Source organism: Penicillium nucicola (assembly GCF_028828085.1).
Source record: "Penicillium nucicola strain IBT 29836 chromosome Unknown utg000010l, whole genome shotgun sequence".
NCBI classification, from domain to species: domain Eukaryota; kingdom Fungi; phylum Ascomycota; class Eurotiomycetes; order Eurotiales; family Aspergillaceae; genus Penicillium; species Penicillium nucicola.
In genome coordinates, this window is record NW_026643134.1 from 1,674,780 (window position 1) to 1,696,975 (window position 22,196).

Here is a 22,196-nt window from a genome sequence, read left to right on the forward strand (position 1 = left end):
ATATAAGATTACAAGTTTTGATATTTCTCTTGTAAGAGCTCATCAAACATTGAAACATAAAATTCGAATGGCATCAAGGGGGGTATTAAACATGAATAGAGACTAAGTCAAGGCCAAGTTCCACGATGGATAATTTGGGGATAGAACATATTCCTCTCGCAGTTATGATAAGCATATGGAGATAGAAAGAACCGAAAATCATAACTCATTGGCTGCGTCCGCGCAAAACCTCTGCACCTCCACTTCTCATCTCAGTCAATTTGTTCGTCAGGTCTGAGGTCTGAGCCTCGACTTCGTCATTGCGGCGCTTGACTTCCGCTTCGAAGACTGCCGCTGTGCGGCGACGAGCACGGCGAAGGTTCTTCATTTCAGATAGCAGGTGGGTAAATTGATCTATCATCTGGTCGCCACAGTCTTCCCATTCATCAGTGGACATGTGGGATAGATATGTCTGGCGCTCTTGTTCGTTCAGGCCGAGCAAGTGGGAGACGGCATTTTTGGGAAATTGGGTATCGGGGATATAGGTTGATCTGGGGGGCAAAGGAGGTGATTGAACTGGGGGAGGAGGAGGAGGGGTTGGGATTCTTTCAAAGGGCTCAGCCTGGAGCTCAGAGAAGGACTTCTGGTACAGCAGGTCTGGAGGGTAGTCTGCTTCAAGTTCTCGCTTTTTGGAATGAATGACTGTGTTGCGACGGGGACGTGTAGAAGTACGCGTTGGTTCGTGGGTTGACTCATGTGCTGACTCGTGCGTGGGTTCGTGTGTAGAACTATTGATGGTTGAGGCATTGGTATAGAAGGGGTCTTGCATTGTTTCGTCGGCATCAAGGTCCGTCAGACTGGTCATATCGAAGACGTTGTGTGAATGGTCACTTTCTCGTCTTCCATTGGCACGAATGGTGTGCTCCATGCCATCATCACTGCCGCTACCGTCAATGTCACTGTCGGTTTGGAAGCCCGTTATGCTGAGTGTCCGACCAAGTTCTGGTGGGGGGTGACCGTTTTGGCGAGTGGGTGATCTATCAAGCTTTTGGTCCAGTTGCTCAAGCAGAGAAGGCTTTGGTGGACTGAATCGGCTCCTGGGTGTGGCAGATCCGTTGGGTGGAAGAACAACCTTCTTAGCCCCGGTAGGAGGGAGCATTTGGCCCAACTTTCGTGGCTTGACCTGAGGTTTGGGCTGAGGCTGCGACCGCTCGGGGTCAGAGTCCACATTGACATGCTGCCGTGAAGAAGTTCTCTTTTTGCTTTGAGACCAGAAATTTTCCAAGCGTTTGCTCAGCGGCTGCTCTGTGGTACGCGGCTTGTGCGGCGGTTGCCAGCCGGCTGCTCCTTCATCAATCTTCTCGTCATCTCCGGCATCGGAAGTCAGTGGACTATCAAAGCCCACCAGATCATCAGAGTCAAAGCCCATCGTTTTCATGGCTTGGTCGCCCAGACCGTCATACCAGTTAGACCCGTAGGCATGTCGAACAGGCCGGGGCTGGTATGTAGGCTGTGGGTCAGGATTGGTGTAAGCAGCATTTGTACTTGATGCTGCTTGAGATTTGTTTTCATCAAATCCAGCAACACTGGTTCCGGCGATGGTTGAATCATCAATCGCCTCGACATCAGTATCAAAGACATCACGCTGCACCGCATGCGCGGGAACGGTGCGGGGCTGGTTCGGGAATTGAGAGGCTCCAGGAAATTCCAGAGGATTATTTCTGCCATTGATAATTGCATGGCTTGGATGGACTAGAGTGGGAGGCACATCGACTCTGGGCTGTTCTGGACGCTGGCGCGACTGGGCCGCAACTTTGTCGGGGGCGCGAGGCTGCCCAGCTTCTCTAGAGAGAACATAGTCACCCACCCCCATGTTTTGTAAGAGAATCAACTGAACGTGGGGTTAATCAGGAAGAGGAGCTTTTGTAACCCAAGGTTGAAAATGTGACGGACTGTGTCTTCTTTGAGCATCTGGGCAAACGCGACATTGCCGCGAGGTCACGTGTTCGATTTCAACTTGAGGTCGGGCTTGTCTGGAGTGATAGTTTCTATTTACTGCTAGTGTTGATCTAGATGTATATTTCACGTTATTATGACGGGAGATCTGCTGGGATCATCGGCTTAAATGTCTTTCCCCCCCTATATCAAGAGCCCTTCTACGGCGTTCAATAATTTATCTACCATGTTTTCATAGTATACCACCGATGTTTCAACAATTAAACAAACTAAAATTAGGTACCTTAAAGTGAGAAAGGATATCTGCAAAGAGGAATGGCTTGAGAGAGCCCAAGTAAGGCAGAAATTGTGTATCAAACAGTATGTTGGCTTCTGATGGGTTCGTAGATAGGATATTCAACTTGTTCAAAAATAATTTATCATTAAGTCATAACACATGACTTAACTATACAAACTCATCACCCCATTTACTGTAATTTAAGTATACGGAATATACCTCAAAACTGTGAGACGAGGAAGTTCGTGCGTGCTAGTATACATATAGTACAGGAGGCAGAATGACTTTGAGCTGATGGCACTAACAGACTGCCATATATGATACCAAGATGATACCGTTTGGATTAAACAAAAAAAAAAAAAACAAGATATTCTTCGGGTATAGTGGTGTAACATCAAAACTCCAAGCAGCGTTACAGCATCCATCTCATCACATACGTATCTTCACTTAAACAGAAACCCCATCGTCGATATGAAGGCTTTCCAAATTATAAGCAACACTTCTTCCCCGTCTCTTCGCCTTTTCGAGAAACTCAATCGACTTCTGGACTTCTGCTGCCTTTCTCTCAGTTGCAACCCTGTGTGCGCGTCTCGCTTCAAGAGAACCCGGAGCCTCGTCCAAAAGCATCTGATCGGGATCTTCATTCTCTTCCTCGACTGGTATTGCTAATGCAGACACAAACAAGTCACCAATCCAGAGTGATACCATTCCTCTGAGCTCCAACAATTCAGGAGAGTCGGAGAATGGAGGAGAGCTAAGAATCTGATCCATTCGTGCAGCGATCTGCTGAGCCTGCTCCAACTCTAGTAGCCTGACCTTTGAAATAGCAGCAGCGATCTTGTTGTTAGGCGTCTGACCATGTTGAAGTTCAGAGTCTTGATCTTCGTCCTCTGAAGATGCATCAGATTCGTCTTGGCGGATAGAAAAATCTTTTCTTGCAGTTTTGCTTTCTTCCTGGCTGACGTACACCCAAAGCCCGAACATCGCAGGGTAGAAGTGTAAAGAAGATATGGAGTGTGGTGATGATTTCAAGTATGGATGATTGAGAATGAGCCTTTCATAGTATTCTTTGGCCTCCACAAAGCCATTAGTGGTAGACCTCAAGGGTGTGGCGACCGTGGCATCGGTCTTCCTAGCACCAGGACTAGGCGGCACTTCATGTTGATCTCGTCGCAGCAAGATTTCAGCGCCTAATCCCCACCTCGTTTCGTTACGAACATCCATTCGAAATCCTCTGTATTCTTCGCGAAGAATCAGGCCCCATGCCCTTCCAGCTCGGGTATAGTCTCCCTGGAGCATACATCGGTGTAAGATTGTTGTCAATACACCTAAATGCTGAAAGCGAATATTGCCTTCCTGGGCCGATTGAGGGGGATAAATTGGAGGTGATAGATTCGCCAAGGCTCTGAGATGACCTGAGGCTTTCACCGTTGTGACAGGTTCATCCTTAACCGGTTGATGTGGGAAATTCCCTCCTGGCAACTCGGCGTGGAAGGGGAAACCAGCAATTCGGTATTGATGGGATTCATTTGGCGTCAATACCAGCGGTGGTCCTGTAGACTCAAGTTCCGTACCCGATGCGAAATCAGACTCTGCGCCATCAAGCTCATCTTCACTCCACTTTGCACTGCGTTTCTGGCGATCATATTGAGAGACGCGCGAGCCGGATGGCTGGAGCCATGGCGGTAAGGGTAGAGAAAAGACCGAAGCCGAAGGCGCAGACGCCATCAGCCATGCGTGAAGACTTTCTATAGAGACTCAGAAATGGAATGTCGCATTGGTCAGTGGAAGACGACGGAAGTGAAGAAAGTGGTGACTAAGTGACCCGAACAAAGTAGGCAAACATTACTTATCGTCTATCAAGCCATTCAACTCTCCCTCCTTTTTATCTTCCATTGCCCCCTCTTCCTTACCTTCTTACCTTCGTACTTTCTTACTTTCTTGTGTTCTGCTCTCTTACCCCCTGGTGGCTCCCGAGATACGCTCGGCGGTTATATCTCTCGGTACCTAGGCTTGTCAGACAGTTTCAGGCTCATAGTCGCAGTGGCTCGTATCAGGCGTATCAGGAAGTGAAATTGTCTCACGCATTATCTAGTTGCAGGCGAATCAACTCGTGTCAACTGCCTATCAGATTCCCAATCCTTTGTCCCAACCGTTCTGCACATACATACAGACTCACTCGATCCATCCCGCGTACCATCCGTCTCCGCACCGGACCCAGACAACACGTCAAATATTCCGCTGATATCGCCGAAATTGTGGTGTTATTACTTTCATCGTCTTCACATCACCTTAACGCATTTACGACAGCCTTTGTTACCTATATGGTTTTCTGATGGCAGTGCACGGCTTTTGACACCCCCTCTGCCTGAATCTGCTCTCACAACCCGTTTACTATGGGACAGTCCTCTTCTACACAACGTGAACCTCCCGATACCAGATATACGGAACGTTCATCACCTTTCTCGATAGAACGTGGCTTGAACACGAGGGATGAAGACATGAACCATAGGCAAGCGGATGAACACAATGGAGAGGGCGGCTTCTCGCAGCGTGTTGAGATGGACACGGATCGGAGTGATCAGGATACACACGATATGACGAATGAGGGACAAGAGACATGGCACCAACCTACACGATTCTCTGGCGGCTTTTCGCAACCCATGCGCAGTATCGAAGAAGAGGATGACCCAGAGTTCGAACTACCATCGCGTGAAATACGCACTGCGGCTTTTGCTCGAATGGCAGCTCGGAGGCAATCCACAATGTCAAGATTAGGATCTAGGTTGCTTCCCAATTCAGTCATCCGCGGTCTTCTTAACAGTCAAGAAGAAACCCCAGCCGAGGGCCATGCACACCGACATGGGCTAGTTTCTAGACCCATCCCAAGGTCGGAGACAACCAATACAAGTGGTCGCTTCAGTCCTTTCACGTCTCTTAGCTCAAGAGGGATTACTCGACGTCGCTCCAATCGAGGGCCTTATTTTATTCCATCTCGCGCGGGATCCTCCGGGCCGCCAGATACCTCCGGGAACCCGCCATATCTTGATCCCGCCGATTCTGTTCCTGAGCCTACGAGAGCCTCCTGGCGTCGTAGTGTTCGATTGGGCCGTGTCAGAAATTCGATATCCTCCCCCATCTCTCACATGTTTGGTCAACCGCACTCCAACTTGCCGGATAACGCAAACCCACCACGTCGTATGTCGGATCCGTCATTCGATGAGAGAGCGATGGATACTCGGTTGGACTTCGGCGAGTCACCTCATGAACTTGACTCCGTGGAAGCAGCCATTCATCCAGGGGATCCGTTAGCCGCCAGCCCGCCTCCTGGCCTCCAGAATCCTGCATTGATGCGCAGATTACCTGCTATTCTACGAGCGAGACAATCTAGAAACATGAGACGGGAGGAGCAAACTCCTTTGTCCAGGGTTCTCCAGCTCGCTGCAGCGGCCATCGCTGCTCAGCTGTCTGGAACCGCTGGTCCTGCATTGCCCAACATACAGGCGCTAGGAAATGATGGCATAGATGGCTCTTTGGAGACATTTATCCAAAGTTTGCAGCACGTGACATCTGCTCAAGCTCAGCCAACTGCGGGAGGAGAAGGACCAGGCGGTTCTACGAATGAAGAACCCTCGCCTCCCGTCAATTTCTTGCGTGTTTTCCGTTTCGCCAATGCAGATTCCCCAGCAGGTCCGGTTGCCCCTGAACAAAACGCGAACGGCAATGGCGATCGCGGCACTCAGACTCCCGAGGGAATGGACGTTGACGAGCCCGCTGAAGGCGAAGGACGGACCGTTACCCTTGTTGTTGTGGGCGTTAGATCGGTCCCAGCAGGGAACGGAAACACGGAGCATCAAGGCCCTCCACCTCCAGGTCCTGGTTCCGGTTTGGAAACTCTGCTTGGTCTACCATTCTTACCACCCAATGTGATTCCTCGGCCACAAGATGCCATGGTTGATCAGGCGCAACGGGGAGAACCACGGTTCAGATTGCCAATTCCCCGTCACCCGGGCCACGCAGGACTACATCCCCCAACTGGGGCTCCTGTCTCATCTCGACCGGCGGGGCACAGCATTTCCAGAAGGTCCTCTGATACCGGGCCCCGTGCTGCCTTCCCTTCCTTCATCCCTCCTACGTTCTCGGACAGTCCTCCAGGACCCCACCCTCCGCCATCTACTCCAGCTGATCAAGGTCTGCCTGCTGTGTCCTCGGGTACTTCTACACCAAGTCGCAGACCGTCTTCTGCCTCGGCAATTGCTCCAGATATTCTGCCCCATCTACACGAGGGACAGGCAATACGGCCAAGACCAGGCTCCACGGAAGAGCCCTCGACATTCAATCATGCTCATCAGCGACGCCGAAGCGATTCTGAGTTTGCTCGTCATCGGGCACTAGGTTCTGGTGCTGTCCGACGCAATGGCATGGTTGAGCCTGACCAGCCCCCACCAAGCGGAGGTCGTAGTTGGCTGATCTATGTTGTTGGAACCAATCTGGCCGAAAATCATCCGGCTTTGACCACTCCAAGCCTTTTCACTGATGTAAACCCCCCCCCCCCCCTTTATTGCTTGCGAGTTCATTGACTAATGGCTTTGAACAGAATCCTACATACGAGGACATGATCCTACTCTCGTCACTGTTGGGTCCAGCTAAACCCCCTGTTGCCTCTGAGGCCGATGTAAACTCCGCAGGCGGATTATTCCGTCTTGTTGAGTACGGCGGTTCCTTGGTTGCAGAAGCCCTGGATGGCGCTGGCGCCATTCAAATATCAGACGGAGAGCGTTGCTTGATCTGTCTGAGTGACTACGAAGTAGCGGAAGAGGTCCGAGAACTGAATAAATGCAAGCATGTCTTCCACAAGGACTGCATCGACCAGGTTTGTTACCCTGCCCCGTTTACTTTGGTCTTTACGGTTGAGCTAATTTCGCTTCTAGTGGTTGACTACCGGGCGTAACTCTTGTCCCCTTTGCCGTGGTCAAGGTGTGAATGAAGGCTCCAGCAATGAAAACTCAGCTCCCGGTCCTACTCCAGCTCCAGCTCCTACTCCAGATGGCACAGCTGTCTAATCCTCTCCACTCTTCGGCATGGCCATACATGCTGTATGGACTGCTCAAATTTGAGCTTTGAACTCTTCTCTTTTCAGCTTTAGCATGAAGCGTCTGTTTAGATTAATGATCTTGTTTATGGATATCCCCTTTGCTGTTCTTTTGCGCATTGTTCGTGGGTGTTTCTTTTATCTGTCTCTTTTTTATGCCTCTTATGTCGGTTTATTTTCTTCGGGCCTCGAGGATGATGACTTGGAATTTCAAATTCGAGCCTTACCGCGCTGTTTTACATTGCTTGTCTTCTTGGTCTCTTGGGGAGTGTCCAGTGTATTCTGGCATGGCTCACCTGTCCATGACGCATCATTGATTGGCTTTGTCCATTGTTTGATATGTTTCAAGCGTTGGGGACGTTCTTGTTGATTCACAAAGGGTATGAAATCAAATATTCATCTTCAGTTCCTCTTCTCTCCTGTAGTCTTCGTAGCCCTCACATCTACAGTCGATATCTACAGTTCCCGCTCCGCTGCTCCGCGGACTGCCCCGCGGCTGACTCAGCCATTCCAAAAAACTTCAGCTCAACAGCTCCCCGCCTACGACCCGACTTAATAACTTATATTCTCTGGATTCTCTGGTAAAATTGAGGCCTCATTGCTTGCTGCGAAACCCAATTGACCCTAAGGCGGCCGCAAAAGATCAACTTTATAGTCGACAAACCTCCACTCCGTCCAAGCAACCGCGGGGCTTCCTACTTCCACAAAATCGACCACAAACTCGAAACTCACTCACCATGTCCTCCCCCATCCGCGTCACAGTCCTCATCTCCGGAAACGGATCCAACCTACAAGCAGTGATCGACAAAGTGGCCGCCGGCCAGCTCAACGCAACAATCGTCCGTGTAATCTCCAACCGCAAGGACGCATTCGGTCTCGAGCGCGCGCGCAAAGCAAACATTCCTACGCAATACCACAACCTTGTCAAGTACAAGAAGCAGCACCCTGCAACGACGGAGGGCGTGCAGGCTGCCCGTGTAGAATATGATGCTGAGCTGGCGAGGCTGATCCTTGCTGACTCGCCTGAGCTGGTGGTATGTCTCGGCTTCATGCATATTTTGTCACCGCAGTTCTTGGAGCCGTTGGAGGCTGCTGAAACTCGGATCATTAACTTGCACCCTGCACTGCCGGGAGCTTTCAATGGTGTTGTAAGTCATGATATTCTTTTTTTCCTCCTGAAGGTTGTGTGTTGCCAGTCGGGACCACTTGCTGATTGTTTCTTTCTTTGATTTAGAATGCGATTGACCGCGCTCATGCTGCGTGGTTGGAGGGCAAGATTGACAAGACTGGCGTCATGATCCACGATGTCATCTCTGAGGTGGATATGGGCCAGCCAATCCTCGTGCGGGAGATTCCTTTCCGTAAAGGTCAGGATGAGGACCTGAAGACCTTTGAGACTCGAGTCCATGAGACCGAGTGGGAGGTTGTCCTCGAAGGAGTGGACTTGGTGCTCAAGCAATTGGCCCAGAAACAAAACGGTTCTAGTGCATGAATACCCCTGTGTCTATGACACTTCAATGCTGGATACCGGACGAAGGGACTCTCGATCTGCATTCCGCCAACCCGTGATCGACTTACTGGTGGGGGGCTAAAAACCCCCAATGTGCAAATCTCACCGTCTGATTATTGACGATTTATGACTAAATATATCTCATGTATTGCAGAAAAGATAAAGAGACCATTGACAATACATCACATGGACCTGCAGTTCACGCTGAGCTCGGGATGCGGGCCATTTTGAGGCAAAGTCAGACAGTACATCGCCACAAACAGCCGAGGGACGGGCAAGCACATCGCTGTTCATGCCGAGACAGCCGGAGGGTCCAGAACAGTAAATTGCGTGGTCTCAGGATAATTAGAGCGGAAATGAGACAAAGGGTCAAAAGATCAGGCACCAAATGGGTCACCATGCAGAACTCATTAGGATCGCTGGATAATCTACAGGGATGTGAAATTGCAACCACCTCACCGGTCACTTTCTTATCACATGTTCACATGCCAGTGTGGATAGAGCTACGAATGGCTCTACGTAAGTGACTTCAAACTAACCTGTCTTTGAATAGTTGCAGTATGAGAACAACCAGTCTGACTGCGTGTCCTACCGCATGCCGGGCAATCATTCGGAGCCACGCGACACCCATTAACGTGTCCGAGTAACGCCCCCCCCTGGTCTAGGGCCTGAAAATGCATAGACTGGCGCCAGTAATATCTCCAGCATGAAAGATATACGATGCAGCAAGAGGCTGGAACCCCAAAAGGGAAAAGAGAGAACAGAAAAAGGGGAGGGGGAGGGGGAACTACGACACAGCATATGCAGTGCAACACACCGATGAACGAAGGTGGGCAAGCAGAAGCGCTGCAACCCTGGCTCTCGACGTTGGGCCTATGATCGTGGCGCCAACGGGGTGACAGATTAAACCCGACTTCCCAATACTTGGGTCACTCATGCCCACCATACCTATTTTGGGTATAAGTATGTTGCTTGGGTCTGTTTTGGCCCCCGGTCTCACTGGCGTTAACTCAATTAAATGGTCCATTAAGGGGATCGGCCGATGTCATATCCCCTTCTGGTCGGATCTACCGGCGTACGTGGGGTTTGGATTCTTCATTGTGGGCTCTTGTTTTATGAAAATATGACAATGGTGTACGGACCATTGAAATAATGTCAAACGGTCTTTGAAGCTCGTTGTATACGATCTTGCGAGACCAAGGTTGGGCGTTACAGACCGTTGTGGTTATACTTGAAGCTAACTAGATAGGGCTTTAGTACTATTACTGCATCAATAGTCGCCCCAAGATGATATAAGACATCTATTATAGGAACCGGATAATCAGTCTCAACGCTGGTAGTCCCATAAGGACAATTTGACCCGTGCCGTTGACCAATTGAGGGCTCGTGGGATCACGGGCCGAGATGTACACACCACACTTTACCCAGAAACAAATCCAAGAGACCAATTGATAGATATTGAATTTCATATCAGGAACAAGGAACTACAGTACTAGGACTGAGGGGCAGCAGATCCTTGCATTGAGACCCCTTTCATGCACACATTTCGCAAATCAGAGCTCTCAATGATCACCAGCCTGCAGAATCGCACTGGCTGTTGGTCTCGAATGGGTTTGGTAGACAGCCCCGACTGGAGCCTTTTTGCCCTCCCGGCCCACTGAACTAGTTGCAACGTCTAGGCCAGTGGCGATACCAAATGACCTCAAGAGACCTACAGTACAGTAGCGCAGAGGAGACAACTCGGGAGCCTCAGAAGGACCTTGCTCAGGCAAGCCACAGGGCCCACAGTCTGTTAAGGCGCTAACAACTGCTTAGCCCGGATTATCTCTCTCCCACATGGAGAACATGCACGGCCCAGGAAATATAGTTGTGCAGTTTTACATGTGTTCGGAGTTTTGAAACCTTGAACCTCGTGCCTGGAGGACGGTGGGTGTAATTTCCGCTCCCCGTGTGCCCCCTGTTATTTTATTAATTTTTTTTTTGCCTGCTAAAATTGCATGTCGATTGAATGATTGATCATGGCCATTTGGATACCGGACCTAACAACTATATCAAGGTAATTGAGCCGAAAATGGAGTCGATCCAAGGCTTGGGGGATTTTAGTGCATCTCTTTTTGATCTACTGTATTAGGCCCACCATCCTCTGTCAACCCATCGTCGATCAGGAACAATGCCGGTACTAAAACTCGGACGAATATCTCTCCCCGCGAATCACAATGGGTTCTAAATATTGCCTCTTTTGCGTCATTTTTCAAGACCAGCGCATCGATAGTACAGAAGTGAAAGAGGAGGAGAACAATAACCCCTCTCTCCACCCTACAGTAAGCAGGCGGCCATGAATCATCACTGTAGTAAGTAACATACTGCAGTGCAGACTATTGTACAGTATCGTTTCTCTCGGCTTGAGGGCCAGGTTCCCACAATCACCCTTAGCCGCCTCCACTCAAGACCGATCTCCGTCAAAAGAACGTTTTCGGCATTTTTCATCTGTGATGGCGCCCTGCGAGGTTTCAGAATTGCCGAGAACAGATATACTAGCGGGACAGTCCGTTCAAACGCTATTATTCATGCTCCGAGCTCGCATCAGTCGGGGTTTAGCTATTAATTATCGCCGACATGTTTGGCCCACCCGGGAGTCGACAAATAACGGTGAAAAAAAAAGCCAAGCTCCAGAGAAAATTCTGACATCTCCATTCTGGTTATTGAGATTTTGCGGATCCATCGAGTACAGGACACGAGGGGGGGGGGGAAGAGAAAAAGCAAACATCAAAAGCAGCAGACGCGAATACGAAATGGATCCAAGGTTAAATAGGAAGCTATACAGCTATTCCAATGGATCTACTATTCAGGAAAGCGCTCGGGGAGACCGGGAGAGATCCATTGACATGCGCTATGATCTGGATTCGCTCCAGCATTGCGTCCTGCATGGAGCCGGCCAAGCCCTAATTCCGGATATTGCTTGGATTCCCACATCCCTGTGGCTTGGGGATCGTCCCTGTACCCCCTTTTTCTGGTTTCTTTCTGGTTTTCTCTTCTCTTTTTTTCTGTACAGTAATCTTCGAGTGCCGAGGTTGATCCGAGGTGATCTCCAGTTATTGCTTGATATATGTCCTGACTAAAAATACCACAATCGCTGATCGTCAAGGGGCAACCCGGCACATACGCCAAGACTGGCGAATAGGGGGGATATAGTGTCATTCTGGACTTTTGCTAGATCCGTTTGGTGTACTTCGGCATTTCAGAGCTAGCTTGAAATATTGAAAGGATAATTTATTCCCTGCGCCTAATCGGTATGTCCCCCGTACGGACGAGTGAGAGCTCTCTCCAGACTCCGCTTGACTCCGCCGGACCCAAGTCCTGTACACAAATCATGGAGTTTAGCCGGACAAGAGCTTTCCTGGATCAGCCCATAGACATCCTAGTCTTGTCCAGGAAGTCCAGGCATGACTCGCAGGTATTACTCGTATTGGATACGGAGTCGGGTCGCAGATCAGGATCGTCTTACAACGCTTAGGCTTCTGATTTTGACCGGAGGCTGGGCCGGCACCAAAATAGAATGCTGATGGAAGTCCCCAGAGACTCGGGGTATGGTTGTATGGCGATTTCATAGCGGGTTTACAGCGTTTAATAGCGATTTATAGCGATTTATAGCGATTTATAGCGATTGACAGCGAATTTATAGCTGCCGATTTCTTTTAATCTCCGCACGTCCCGGGATCCAATAGTTTGGGCCCTACTTCCACCCCACCATTTCGTCTCTCTCTCTTTCCATGCTTCCTTCATCTATTTCCACTGATCACTGATTGGGTGATGATGCGAACATACATGTGCCGTTGAACTTTTGGGATCTCTGTGGGGAGTTCGGGCCGCATTCTATCTATATATACCATGACGAACTCATATCAGTCCCAGGCCCTGACGGGTTTCCTCGATTCAATGCAGCAAGACACTGCCTCGGCTTATTCCCTGTTTGGCCCAACCTCATATCCTGAGAGTGTGGCATTTTGGCACGATCCTTCCGCTCCGACAATGGCTGTGGCCCCTTCGTACACTTCCCAGAAAGCATCCCTGCTCAGCCCACTCGACCAGAAGAAACACAAGCGCACGCGAAGCGGCTGCTTCACGTGTCGCGCACGCCGGATCAAATGCGACGAGACCCGTCCGCTCTGTGAACGGTGTCGAAAAGGCTCGCGCGAATGTATCTATCCCTCCCCAGCCTCGTCATCCTCGTCATCCAAGGGTAGCGTGCGGACTACAGGCAAGCCGCGGGCAGGTCGTCCCCCATCACAAGGAAGCGACTCGTCTGGAAGATACGAGATCGAGTCTATCAGCCCACTGGACCCCATCATCGACGAAGAGGAGGAGCCCGACAGTGCCGCATCTGAATCGCGACCGTCACCACCCGCAACCACAAGGCCGGACTTGCATAAGAGCCAAAGCTCGCAGTCCCTCCGAAGGCGCAGTATCAAACACGCGGATGTCCCGTCGTTCATCAAAGAACAGAGTAGTTCACCGTCAACTGAGTCGTCGCGCTTTGAGTCGATGAGCGTGCGCTCAGGTAGCATTGGACATTCCACAGCTGAAATGATCAGCAATGCGCGCCTTCCAGACGATCTGCGATTTTATTTAAATTTCCACTTGGAGTTCTTGACTACGCCTCATTTTTTCTTGAGGCAGAGTTGCTTCCGCTTCATTCAACACAATCTGATTGAGTTTGCGTTGCAGTATGAGCCTCTTCTCTATGCCCTGGTGGGCTTCTCGGCCTACCATCATACCTTGCAGAGCCCCGGGGGAAACTGTATACCTTTTTGAAATATTACAATAAAGCCTTGATTCTGCTTCGGAAATCCCTGGGCTCGGGGGAAGAACACAGCGAGGCGACACTGTGCACTGTTCTTGTCCTGACAACCTTCGAGGTACTTGATTTGTTCATTTTGTCCCCGAGATGTTTTGCTAACCATTTTTTTTTTTGATTATCACAGGAGTACATCGGCGACTGGATGAATTTAATCGACCACCACCGAGCGGCACATGCATTGATGCTAGAACTATTGACACCGGAGTCCGCCAACATGAATGAGCTACATACAAACATCTTCTTATGGTATGCCCGCTTCGACGTGGTCGTTGGGATCCTGGCCGGCACTGAAACAGTGCTGAGTCGAGATTGGTATATCTTAAAGGAGCAATACGACTCGGACCAAGCCGCCATCTACCCTGACGACCCATCAAAACAACTTGCCCTTGTGGCATCGATCAACAGACGCTTCGGTCTTGACATGGCCTCACTGTATGCCAAACTGTCCCGCGGCATGATCTCGATGGAACAGTTCGCTGCACAAAATGACCAGCTGGGTCTGATGATAGAGCACGCCAAAGCGATACTGCATACATTTGACGACTATGGATATAAAGTGCAGGAATTCCCGCACCAGCTTCCCCTGACCGAAGATGACGTTACGGATCCATACGTTCCTGGAGGTCTGCACCGGGGCCCCTTGTGGGACTTCAACTATGCCTGGATTGACATCCTCTCTACCGAGACGATGTACCGATACCAGGCTATGCTGGTCTTGGGCCAAAATCAATTGCCAGATCTCCAAGAATTAGCCGAAGAGCAGTGCCGCTTGATCGAGACGATGGACCGTTGGCCACACAAGGAGAACGGGTATTGCATCATGTTCAAGAACAGCATTGGAATTGCCAGCATGTTCCTTCCAAAGGAGCACAAATATCAAATGTGGTCGCGGCGGAAGATGGCGTTGATGGAGCAAAATGGGTACGTTACAACTGTTTCTGAAGATCTCTCGCCTAGAACAATGTTGACCGTGAACTGCTTTGAACAGATACATCATGGCCCCTCGATTCCGAACCGCTCTCGCTACCATTTGGCAAGCACCCGACCTCGAACATTGGTGGCTTCCAAACGAGGAAGGATACACAGATATCATTCGCGAAATTCGTGCTTTGACTGCCGAACGTTTGAGCCAGCCTAGGGATGAGCTCCGTGAAAATGTTCGTGACATGAAGTATATGTTCCGGGGAATGAATTTGGACGGCCGTGAAGATGAAAGCCCTTCCAGTTCAAAGAGCAATCATGCATGAGTGACGTATGAAGCTGTTGACTGCCTCGTCTGGCTCAAGCAAATTTGCTTCCGGTATCAAGTTCCATACCTTGGAAGACTTAGGTTCTTTTCCGACAGATTTGACCCCCCAGAGACCTTTTGTTTGACACAAGCGTTACCTTGAGCTCTGCCATGAACACCCAGCACACCAAATACCCCCATCTCTTCGCGCTTGTCATCAATTCCCCTTCATCGCCGATTCTCTTGATGAAACCCTTCTTCCCACAGCGTCGTCCCCTTTATAATATATCATACAACCCTACCCTTGTCACCACTCTACATACCCCCTGCCTACTATGCCATCATTGTTCGATTCTCTCCGCCCCGAAAACAATTTTCTCGGTCATGACTTGATGTACATCTATTATACCCAACTTCTTCTAATCATTGACTGATACATTTCTATTACATCATTTCCTTTTCTACCTTTTCTGTCTTACATTGTGGGAGTATTCAAGGGACCTTCTGTATTTTGTCTCTTTTCAGGAAGTCCCGGGTGAATAGTGATACACGGAAATACTACTATAGACCGTCTTCTAGCTCGAGCAGCCGCACTTACAGTGGTCTCGGCTGTAGAGCGAATTAGTGAATCATCAAAAGCGAGTCATGTCAGAACAACTCATGCCTACATTGCAAGTTTATACAACATGCCACAACTTCTACCATGTCAATATCTCCAAAATATTCAGGTGGCAATGAAGCACACCCAATATGGGCGAAGAAGAAGCGAAACAAGAGAGCCCAAGTTAAGGCACAAGGATAATATCAATTGGGGACATTTTCCTCGCGCACTTCGTACATACACGTCGTCTCATACTTGACCAGATTATGAACAGACATATGATCACAATTGTCTGCGAAAGGAGCTAGAATACAAGAAGAGACCTCGATTCATTTCTCCTCAACACGACACCCAACCTTCCACGGCACATCCTCGGCCCTAACAACAGTTTCCAACCCACCAGCCAACTCCCTAGACCTCCCAACCCCAAACTCCTCCCCATCGACATCCTCTCCCCAAGGCAAAGCATCAACATCAACCTCCCACCCAAGCAAACATCTCAAGACAACTTCAGCCCCAGCCTTACTCATAACGACATTCATATCTTTACACCTCTCATCACAGCAACATTCCACACAGCCCTGCGGCGAAAGACAAGAACAAGCCTCGATCCGCGCAACCGCCCGCCGAAGAAGCAACCCAATAAACTCGAACGCCTTACTAGCAATTCCAGATCCACACGATCCACCCTTGGCATCATAAAAGGTAAGACGAGCAGGCCTCTGCCGCGAAGGCGGCTGTAATTTCTTTTCAAATTCATCTGGCACGTTCGCGCGACGGAGTGATTTACCCAGTTCTTTCTTTGCGACTTTGCATTCTGTGCGGACGTCGCCCGGCGATGAAACGACGAAGGAGGGGAGGAGGGAGAGGACAGCATGTTCCGCGGCGTGGATTGCCGCCGCGACATTCAATCTGTGAGATTGGAGGACATCAATTGCGCGCGTTGGAACGTCAAGCCACATGCCTTTGGTGAGGATGTCGATGGGTGGGTTGTCGACAGCCACGGCATCGAGGACACGGCCCCGCTTGTCGATTTTGAAGAAGCCATAGACGACAGCGTGGATTTGGATGGCGCCGAAGAATGCGCGCGACGATGATGGGTCTGTGCCAACGGCGCGCATTGCTTCTGTTTCTATTGGGTCGATGTCTGTGTAGTCTCGCTGCATTGTGCTCCAGTCGACGTTTACGCGGACCACGCGTGCAAAGCGACTGTCTAGGTTCAGCTCTTTGACTAGGTAGGTTTGGCCTTGGTGGAGGAAGATGCCTCCTTCGTAGATTGTGAAGAAGGCGCGCGAGGCTTCGACTTCTTCTAGGACGATGTTGCGGTTGTTGGTTGTGTCTATTACTGCGAAATGTTGGTCCTCTGTGTCGCGGATTGAGACACAGCGGGAGGGCTGGGGGCGGAAACGTTCGTTGCAGTGGTAGAAGCCCATTGAGTCTTTTACCAGTCGAGTTGGGGCGAGGGCGAGGAGTTGATGGCCGAAGTAGCAACTGTCATCTTCTGGGCGGATGGGCATCTCAAAGGCTGCGCATTGGACGTGGCCTTCCAGAATGAGTTCGTTGGACAGGTCGATTTGCAGTTCGCAATTTGGCTTTGTGAAGATCTCGTCTGGGTTTTGCATATAGTGCTGGTCAGTCGGGTACCGATCTCCGATTAGCACTGAAAGTGAATCCTTGTTACGTCTTCCAGCTCGGCCACTTTGCTGGCGTAAATTGGAGATGGAAAAAGGGAACCCCATGGTGATGACTGCATCCAGTGATCCAATATCAACACCCAGTTCCAGAGCGCTGGTTGCCACAATTCCCATCAGTCTTCCCTCGAACATTTCCTTCTCGATTTGGCGTCGATCTTGAGGACTGTACCCGCCTCGATAGCCCATCACAAGCTTTCCCACCTCTGTGCGTTCGAGGGTATCAAATTCTGCTCGCACGGCCTTTAAAAGGACTTCGCAAAGCTGTCTGATGCGACAAAATGCAATCACTCTCACGCCCCTGAGAATCAGTTGACAAAAGAGCCTTGCCGTCTCAGACACAGTATCACCGCGTCCAGACGTTGGGTCTTGTGGGTCTTTGAACGGAGTGTTCCAGCAGATGAACTCCTTGCGACCAGAAGGAGAACCGTCAAAGTCTATCAATTTCACATCCTGCACTCCAAAGATAGATTTCATGTGGTCTTCGGGATTTGCAACAGTAGCAGAGCAAGATATGAACTTAACATGACGATTACCTACAGCAGCGCAAATCCGGCGTAGCCGCCGCATAACAAACGCGACATGGGATCCAAACAAACCATTGTAAACGTGAAGCTCATCGACAACGACAAACTTGAGATTCTTGAGGAAAGTCCGCCAGGCACTTTCTTGTGGTAAGATCGTGATGTGTAGCATGTCAGGATTAGTGAAAATGATTCGTGCCTCATCACGGATCAAGTTTCGACTTGACATAGGCGTATCTCCGTCGAATGTTTCCACCATCGTATGCTGTAACCCGTTCATATACTGTAGGAGATCCATCATGCTGCGTCGTTGATCTTGTGCTAGAGCCTTGGTGGGGAATATGTACATTCCTCTGCTTTCAGCGTCCTTTTCCAGCTCGTGAAGCATGGGAACCTGATAGATAAGGGATTTGCCCGAGCTTGTTGAGGTCGATACAATGACATTGTGGCCTTCGTAAAGGTGGTTTATTGCCTCTGCTTGGTGAGAGTACAGTTGGGTAATGCCTCTTGTATTGTAGAGGGCATTGACCATGTCTTGCGAGAGCTGAAATGTCAAATCTCCAAAGACAGGAGACTGGGCTTCGAACACTCGATGACCTTCGGGCACAATTTGTGCGTGATACCATTGCATCTGCCGAATTTCCGCGATGATTTCCTCGATGGATTTGCGCTCTTTTGGAATTGTTGCTGGTGCTTTAGCTACAACCGCAGGTGTATTTGAGCCGCTGTCTGGAGGTGTGGGCAGAAACAGATCCTTCTCTCTTTCAAGAGACTCAACAGGGTCTGTGTTATCATCCTCACATTGAACCAGGAAGTTGTTAAGCGCATCCGAGAATTTGGCGTTGCGCTTCTCAATCAGACCTAGCATCTGCTTTTGGCTGTAGACGGGCATTTTCAAATCCTCGTCTTTCATGCGGCGCGAAGGCTTAGTAGGCTCCCCGGTCTTCGGATGGCGCACTTCTCGCTTTAGGTCACCGTCGACGAATTCAAACAATAGCACATGTCTGGTGCCATCCGACCCGTAAACATCACCATCGGTGTCTTCGGCTGCGGCCATGTCTGCCGAGGTTGCTAAACTCGATCGTTTGTGTAAACCATATTGAGCTATTTCCTGATCACCCGCAGTCATTACTTCGAGTTTTGTTTCGTCCACGTACTCGAACCTGACGGCTTGAGGGACGAAAACCTTGACTCGCGCAACATCCTCGATTGTGAGTTCCCGTCCTTGGCCGAGTTGAGATTGTACTGCCTTCTTTATGTTGTCGAAAGTTGTTGCAAAGTGTTTGCGCGTGCAACAAAATGTATATACGAGATTCAAGGCACGGTGGATATGTGAGATTCGCTTGAAGGCATCTGGCAGTGGCCTGGATGGGGTTCGTTTTGACAACTTCGATGCAGGCTGGGAAGCCGATTTCTTCCCCTTGGTTGGCTTTTTGGTAGCTGTTTGCTTGGAGTATTCGGTTTCCTCTGCATTGGTCCCTGGCTTGCTAATACTCGTAGGCGTTCGGAGAGCAGGATCTAGGAGAGCAGGGTCTAAGGGTGACGCGTCGGAGGTTAAGGATGCGGCAGACTCTGGTTGATTGCTTGACTCATTGCTTCGTTTCCGTTTCAGTGTTGATACCGGGGTTTGGTTTGACGTGGATCCTGCCATGTCGAGGCTCCATTGTGCTTTGTGTTGACTGTGACGTCGTCGCCGGCCGCAAAATGGCCACGCGTGGTCACGTGGAGCAATATTACCCGAAGGGGAATATAGATGCGAAAAGGGCCTTGGAAGTATACGATTGAAGTGCAAGGCAGAACTAGGCTACAGACTTTACTTTCTATGGAGACTTCGGTGGAAAGAAATTGAATAATAAATTAAGAAATATCGAGGTATGATGGCTCCACTCAATGCTCGCAAAGTGAGAACGAACCACTTTCAAACGAATTGTTCTGATCCCGAGTTTGGACGCTTCTCTCTTTCATAAGTTCAAGTCGGTACTGTTTTGCCTCGTCCATAGTCATATAGTTCTTGGGCAAGTCTTTGCGGACCATATACTGAAGCTCCACTGGAAGCTTAGACAACGCCCCATCAACGACCTTTTCTCTCTCAACGCCCCAATCCTCACGTTGCGGTGGAACATTAGCAGACGAGATGATCCGAATATGAGGGTCAACCAAGAACAGTGCGAGGATCTTCCGGTGACCAGGCCTGGATCTGTCTGCCAGTGAAAACGGTGAGACCCGATGTTGAACGACATTAGGGAAGGTAAGGAGACGGCCTTCCTTGCACACAACCCCTCCAAGCTCTTGCGTTAGGTCTTTGATATTTGTACCGTTGCCTGCGAATCCATAAACCTGTTGGAGGAATTCGTGCCGTTCTTGTTCGTAACTTATTTCCTCCATGGGCTCCTCACTCCCGCGTCCGCGGAAACAGAGCGTGCTTTCGGTGATGTTTTCGCAGTCATAATAGTAGATGGCCGTTGCACAGATGTGTTCGTTCTAGTCAAAGTTATCAGCGTGTGCTATCCATCATATGAACTGAAAGATTACTCACTAACTGCCCCTCAATATGCCAGCTTCCTCCTTCGTATTCAGGATCCTCGGGGGTGAGTTCGATATTTGCCAGCTTCACCATGACTTGAAGTCCACTTTCTCGAAATTCGCTTCGAAGATCAGTCCAATTGCCTGGCTCCTGGTAGTCCGGAGCCTTGAATCTCCCATATGGCTCCGGCTGTTTGATCGGCTGTGCAGCGTCCCATTCATCGCATTTTTCCCAGTATTCATTTTCATTGTCGAAGTCTTTCTCAACGGGTCTGGGATCCTTGTGCTCACAGTCATCAAGATACTCAACCGTATCATAAGGTATTCTTTGACCAACGTCATAGGATGGTGATGTCAAGCTTTTATTCCAAAGGGGAATGGCTCGCGCAATAATTTTCTCGACAACTTCATACAATGCTTGATGCTCTACGGGATGAGCATTGCTGATGTATGAAGTTATCCGACACTCGTCATATTCAAGTAGTGCAACGTCACAAGGAAGCCATTGGAACTTGCCACTGTAGCCTGCCGGAGGGTTTTCGTTCTGAGCAGATAGTAGTTCGCCCTGACCCACATTGCTCAAACAATCCTCCAGGCCGATTGTCTTGTCACGTAGGATGTGCGTGTGACCATAAACAACAGGAAAGAGTGACTGATGCACGAGATCAACCACCTTGTTGTTGGTTCCAGGATGATAATCCTTTTGCTCCTCTGGGACAGCTTCGAATGGAGCCACGGCGTCTTTCAACAGTCGTTTCAGATCTTCAGGTATCGCAGTATCCGATTTTATCACGCCAATATCGAAAACAAAAGTGAGTCCTTCGTTTTGGAGGACCTCGGCTTTCCATTGGAGCTCCTTGATAACCCAATCCATCATGATTTCGGTCACGTCCTGACCACCCTGGGACACTTCTTGTCGCCATTTGTTGGTAATCTCCTCGTTATACACCTAACAGCATACACTGAGTCATATTTCAGCGGGGACAACAGATGGAGAATCTTACCTTGTGGTCCCATTCAGGCTTATCCGTGATGGTATTCATAAGACGCATCATCAAAATCTCTCGATAGACATAGATTATCCTACCATGTTCATATGAGCAATTTAGCATCATCAATCATAGGGTATTGGCATACCAGGCCTCTTGATCTAGAGCTGTAGGAAAGAGAGGGTTTTCATGTTCCCATGCGGGCTGTCTGAGTTAGCCTGTAGTACACTGTTGACTTTCAAGCAGACTCACCTTATAGCCCGGTGGGAGGGTAAACTCGGGGAGACGAGAAAGAAGCTGCTCTGAAGGCATTGCTGTGATACCCAAATTTGAACAGGGGAAGATTTGAGGCTTTTATACATTTGGGGGCCAGGCACGGTAGGCAGAAGACTTGGCGTTGGACCCCCAAAATCGGAGCCGAGTCAAGATTTGAGAAAATCGACCTGAATGTGGATGATAAATAAGGAGCATTCACACAGATGCCTGGGCAATGCTGCCTAGAATAGAGTCCTTTCAATAATGGAAGTCTCTGCTACTGTATAGTACATGCAAACCCCATAGAGTAGCTAGCCCCTACAAGGCCGTGCTAATCAGCGATTGACGGCAGGAAATAGTTATTTAGGGGCGACAAACTGCCGTAGATATCAAGTGGAATCTAAGTATCATGTCGAGACGGCTTTTAGGTGATGATTAACTAAGACTAAAGTGAGGATTCGGTAACAAGATTGGATCTGACTACAGCAATCACTTCTACGCATTGATGTGGTGCTCAGCCTATAACAGCCATCAAGCTTCGTCATGAGTTTTCTTTTTTCTTTACGCGCTGGCCGGGTTGGCTTACAGATTTAGTTCTTGCTTCAGCTGGCAAGTAGCGCCGACATGATGATTACGATACTACTTTGCTCAACAAGTGACTCGAACATGGTTAATTTTTGGATGCTAATCATACAAAAATAGTAGTGGGCACT

General features: G+C 49.5%; 7 protein-coding genes across 7 annotated transcripts; 3 read left to right on the top strand and 4 right to left on the bottom strand.

Annotated features, from left to right (window-relative positions):
* Positions 1–205: 205 nt before the first annotated feature.
* Positions 206–1,852, bottom strand: N7511_009191 (uncharacterized protein; the record flags this gene model as incomplete). The annotated part of the gene is made up of 1 exon (XM_057131568.1): positions 206–1,852. One exon carries the CDS (start codon positions 1,850–1,852, stop codon positions 206–208), a length of 1,647 nt encoding a protein of 548 aa, XP_056979556.1.
* An 807-nt stretch (positions 1,853–2,659) lies between these two features.
* N7511_009192 (uncharacterized protein) lies at positions 2,660–3,940 on the bottom strand (the record flags this gene model as incomplete). The annotated part of the gene is made up of 1 exon (XM_057131569.1): positions 2,660–3,940. One exon carries the CDS (start codon positions 3,938–3,940, stop codon positions 2,660–2,662), a length of 1,281 nt encoding a protein of 426 aa, XP_056979557.1.
* A 668-nt stretch (positions 3,941–4,608) lies between these two features.
* On the top strand, positions 4,609–7,275 carry N7511_009193 (RING-H2 finger protein; the record flags this gene model as incomplete). The annotated part of the gene is made up of 3 exons (XM_057131570.1): positions 4,609–6,750; positions 6,810–7,085; positions 7,144–7,275. 3 exons carry the CDS (start codon positions 4,609–4,611, stop codon positions 7,273–7,275), a joined length of 2,550 nt encoding a protein of 849 aa, XP_056979558.1.
* A 766-nt stretch (positions 7,276–8,041) lies between these two features.
* Positions 8,042–8,796, top strand: N7511_009194 (phosphoribosylglycinamide formyltransferase; the record flags this gene model as incomplete). The annotated part of the gene is made up of 2 exons (XM_057131571.1): positions 8,042–8,452; positions 8,539–8,796. The coding sequence occupies 2 exons, from the start codon at positions 8,042–8,044 to the stop codon at positions 8,794–8,796; spliced, it is 669 nt and encodes a 222-aa protein (XP_056979559.1).
* A 3,906-nt stretch (positions 8,797–12,702) lies between these two features.
* Positions 12,703–14,919, top strand: N7511_009195 (Zn(II)2Cys6 transcription factor; the record flags this gene model as incomplete). The annotated part of the gene is made up of 4 exons (XM_057131572.1): positions 12,703–13,612; positions 13,642–13,730; positions 13,797–14,593; positions 14,661–14,919. The coding sequence occupies 4 exons, from the start codon at positions 12,703–12,705 to the stop codon at positions 14,917–14,919; spliced, it is 2,055 nt and encodes a 684-aa protein (XP_056979560.1).
* Positions 14,920–15,830: 911 nt separating this feature from the next.
* Positions 15,831–19,367, bottom strand: N7511_009196 (ATP-dependent 3'-5' DNA helicase; the record flags this gene model as incomplete). The annotated part of the gene is made up of 1 exon (XM_057131573.1): positions 15,831–19,367. The coding sequence occupies one exon, from the start codon at positions 19,365–19,367 to the stop codon at positions 15,831–15,833; it is 3,537 nt and encodes a 1,178-aa protein (XP_056979561.1).
* A 236-nt stretch (positions 19,368–19,603) lies between these two features.
* On the bottom strand, positions 19,604–21,540 carry N7511_009197 (DUF4246 domain-containing protein; the record flags this gene model as incomplete). The annotated part of the gene is made up of 5 exons (XM_057131574.1): positions 19,604–20,197; positions 20,253–21,188; positions 21,244–21,322; positions 21,377–21,432; positions 21,481–21,540. 5 exons carry the CDS (start codon positions 21,538–21,540, stop codon positions 19,604–19,606), a joined length of 1,725 nt encoding a protein of 574 aa, XP_056979562.1.
* Between the last annotated feature and the right edge of the window lie 656 nt (positions 21,541–22,196).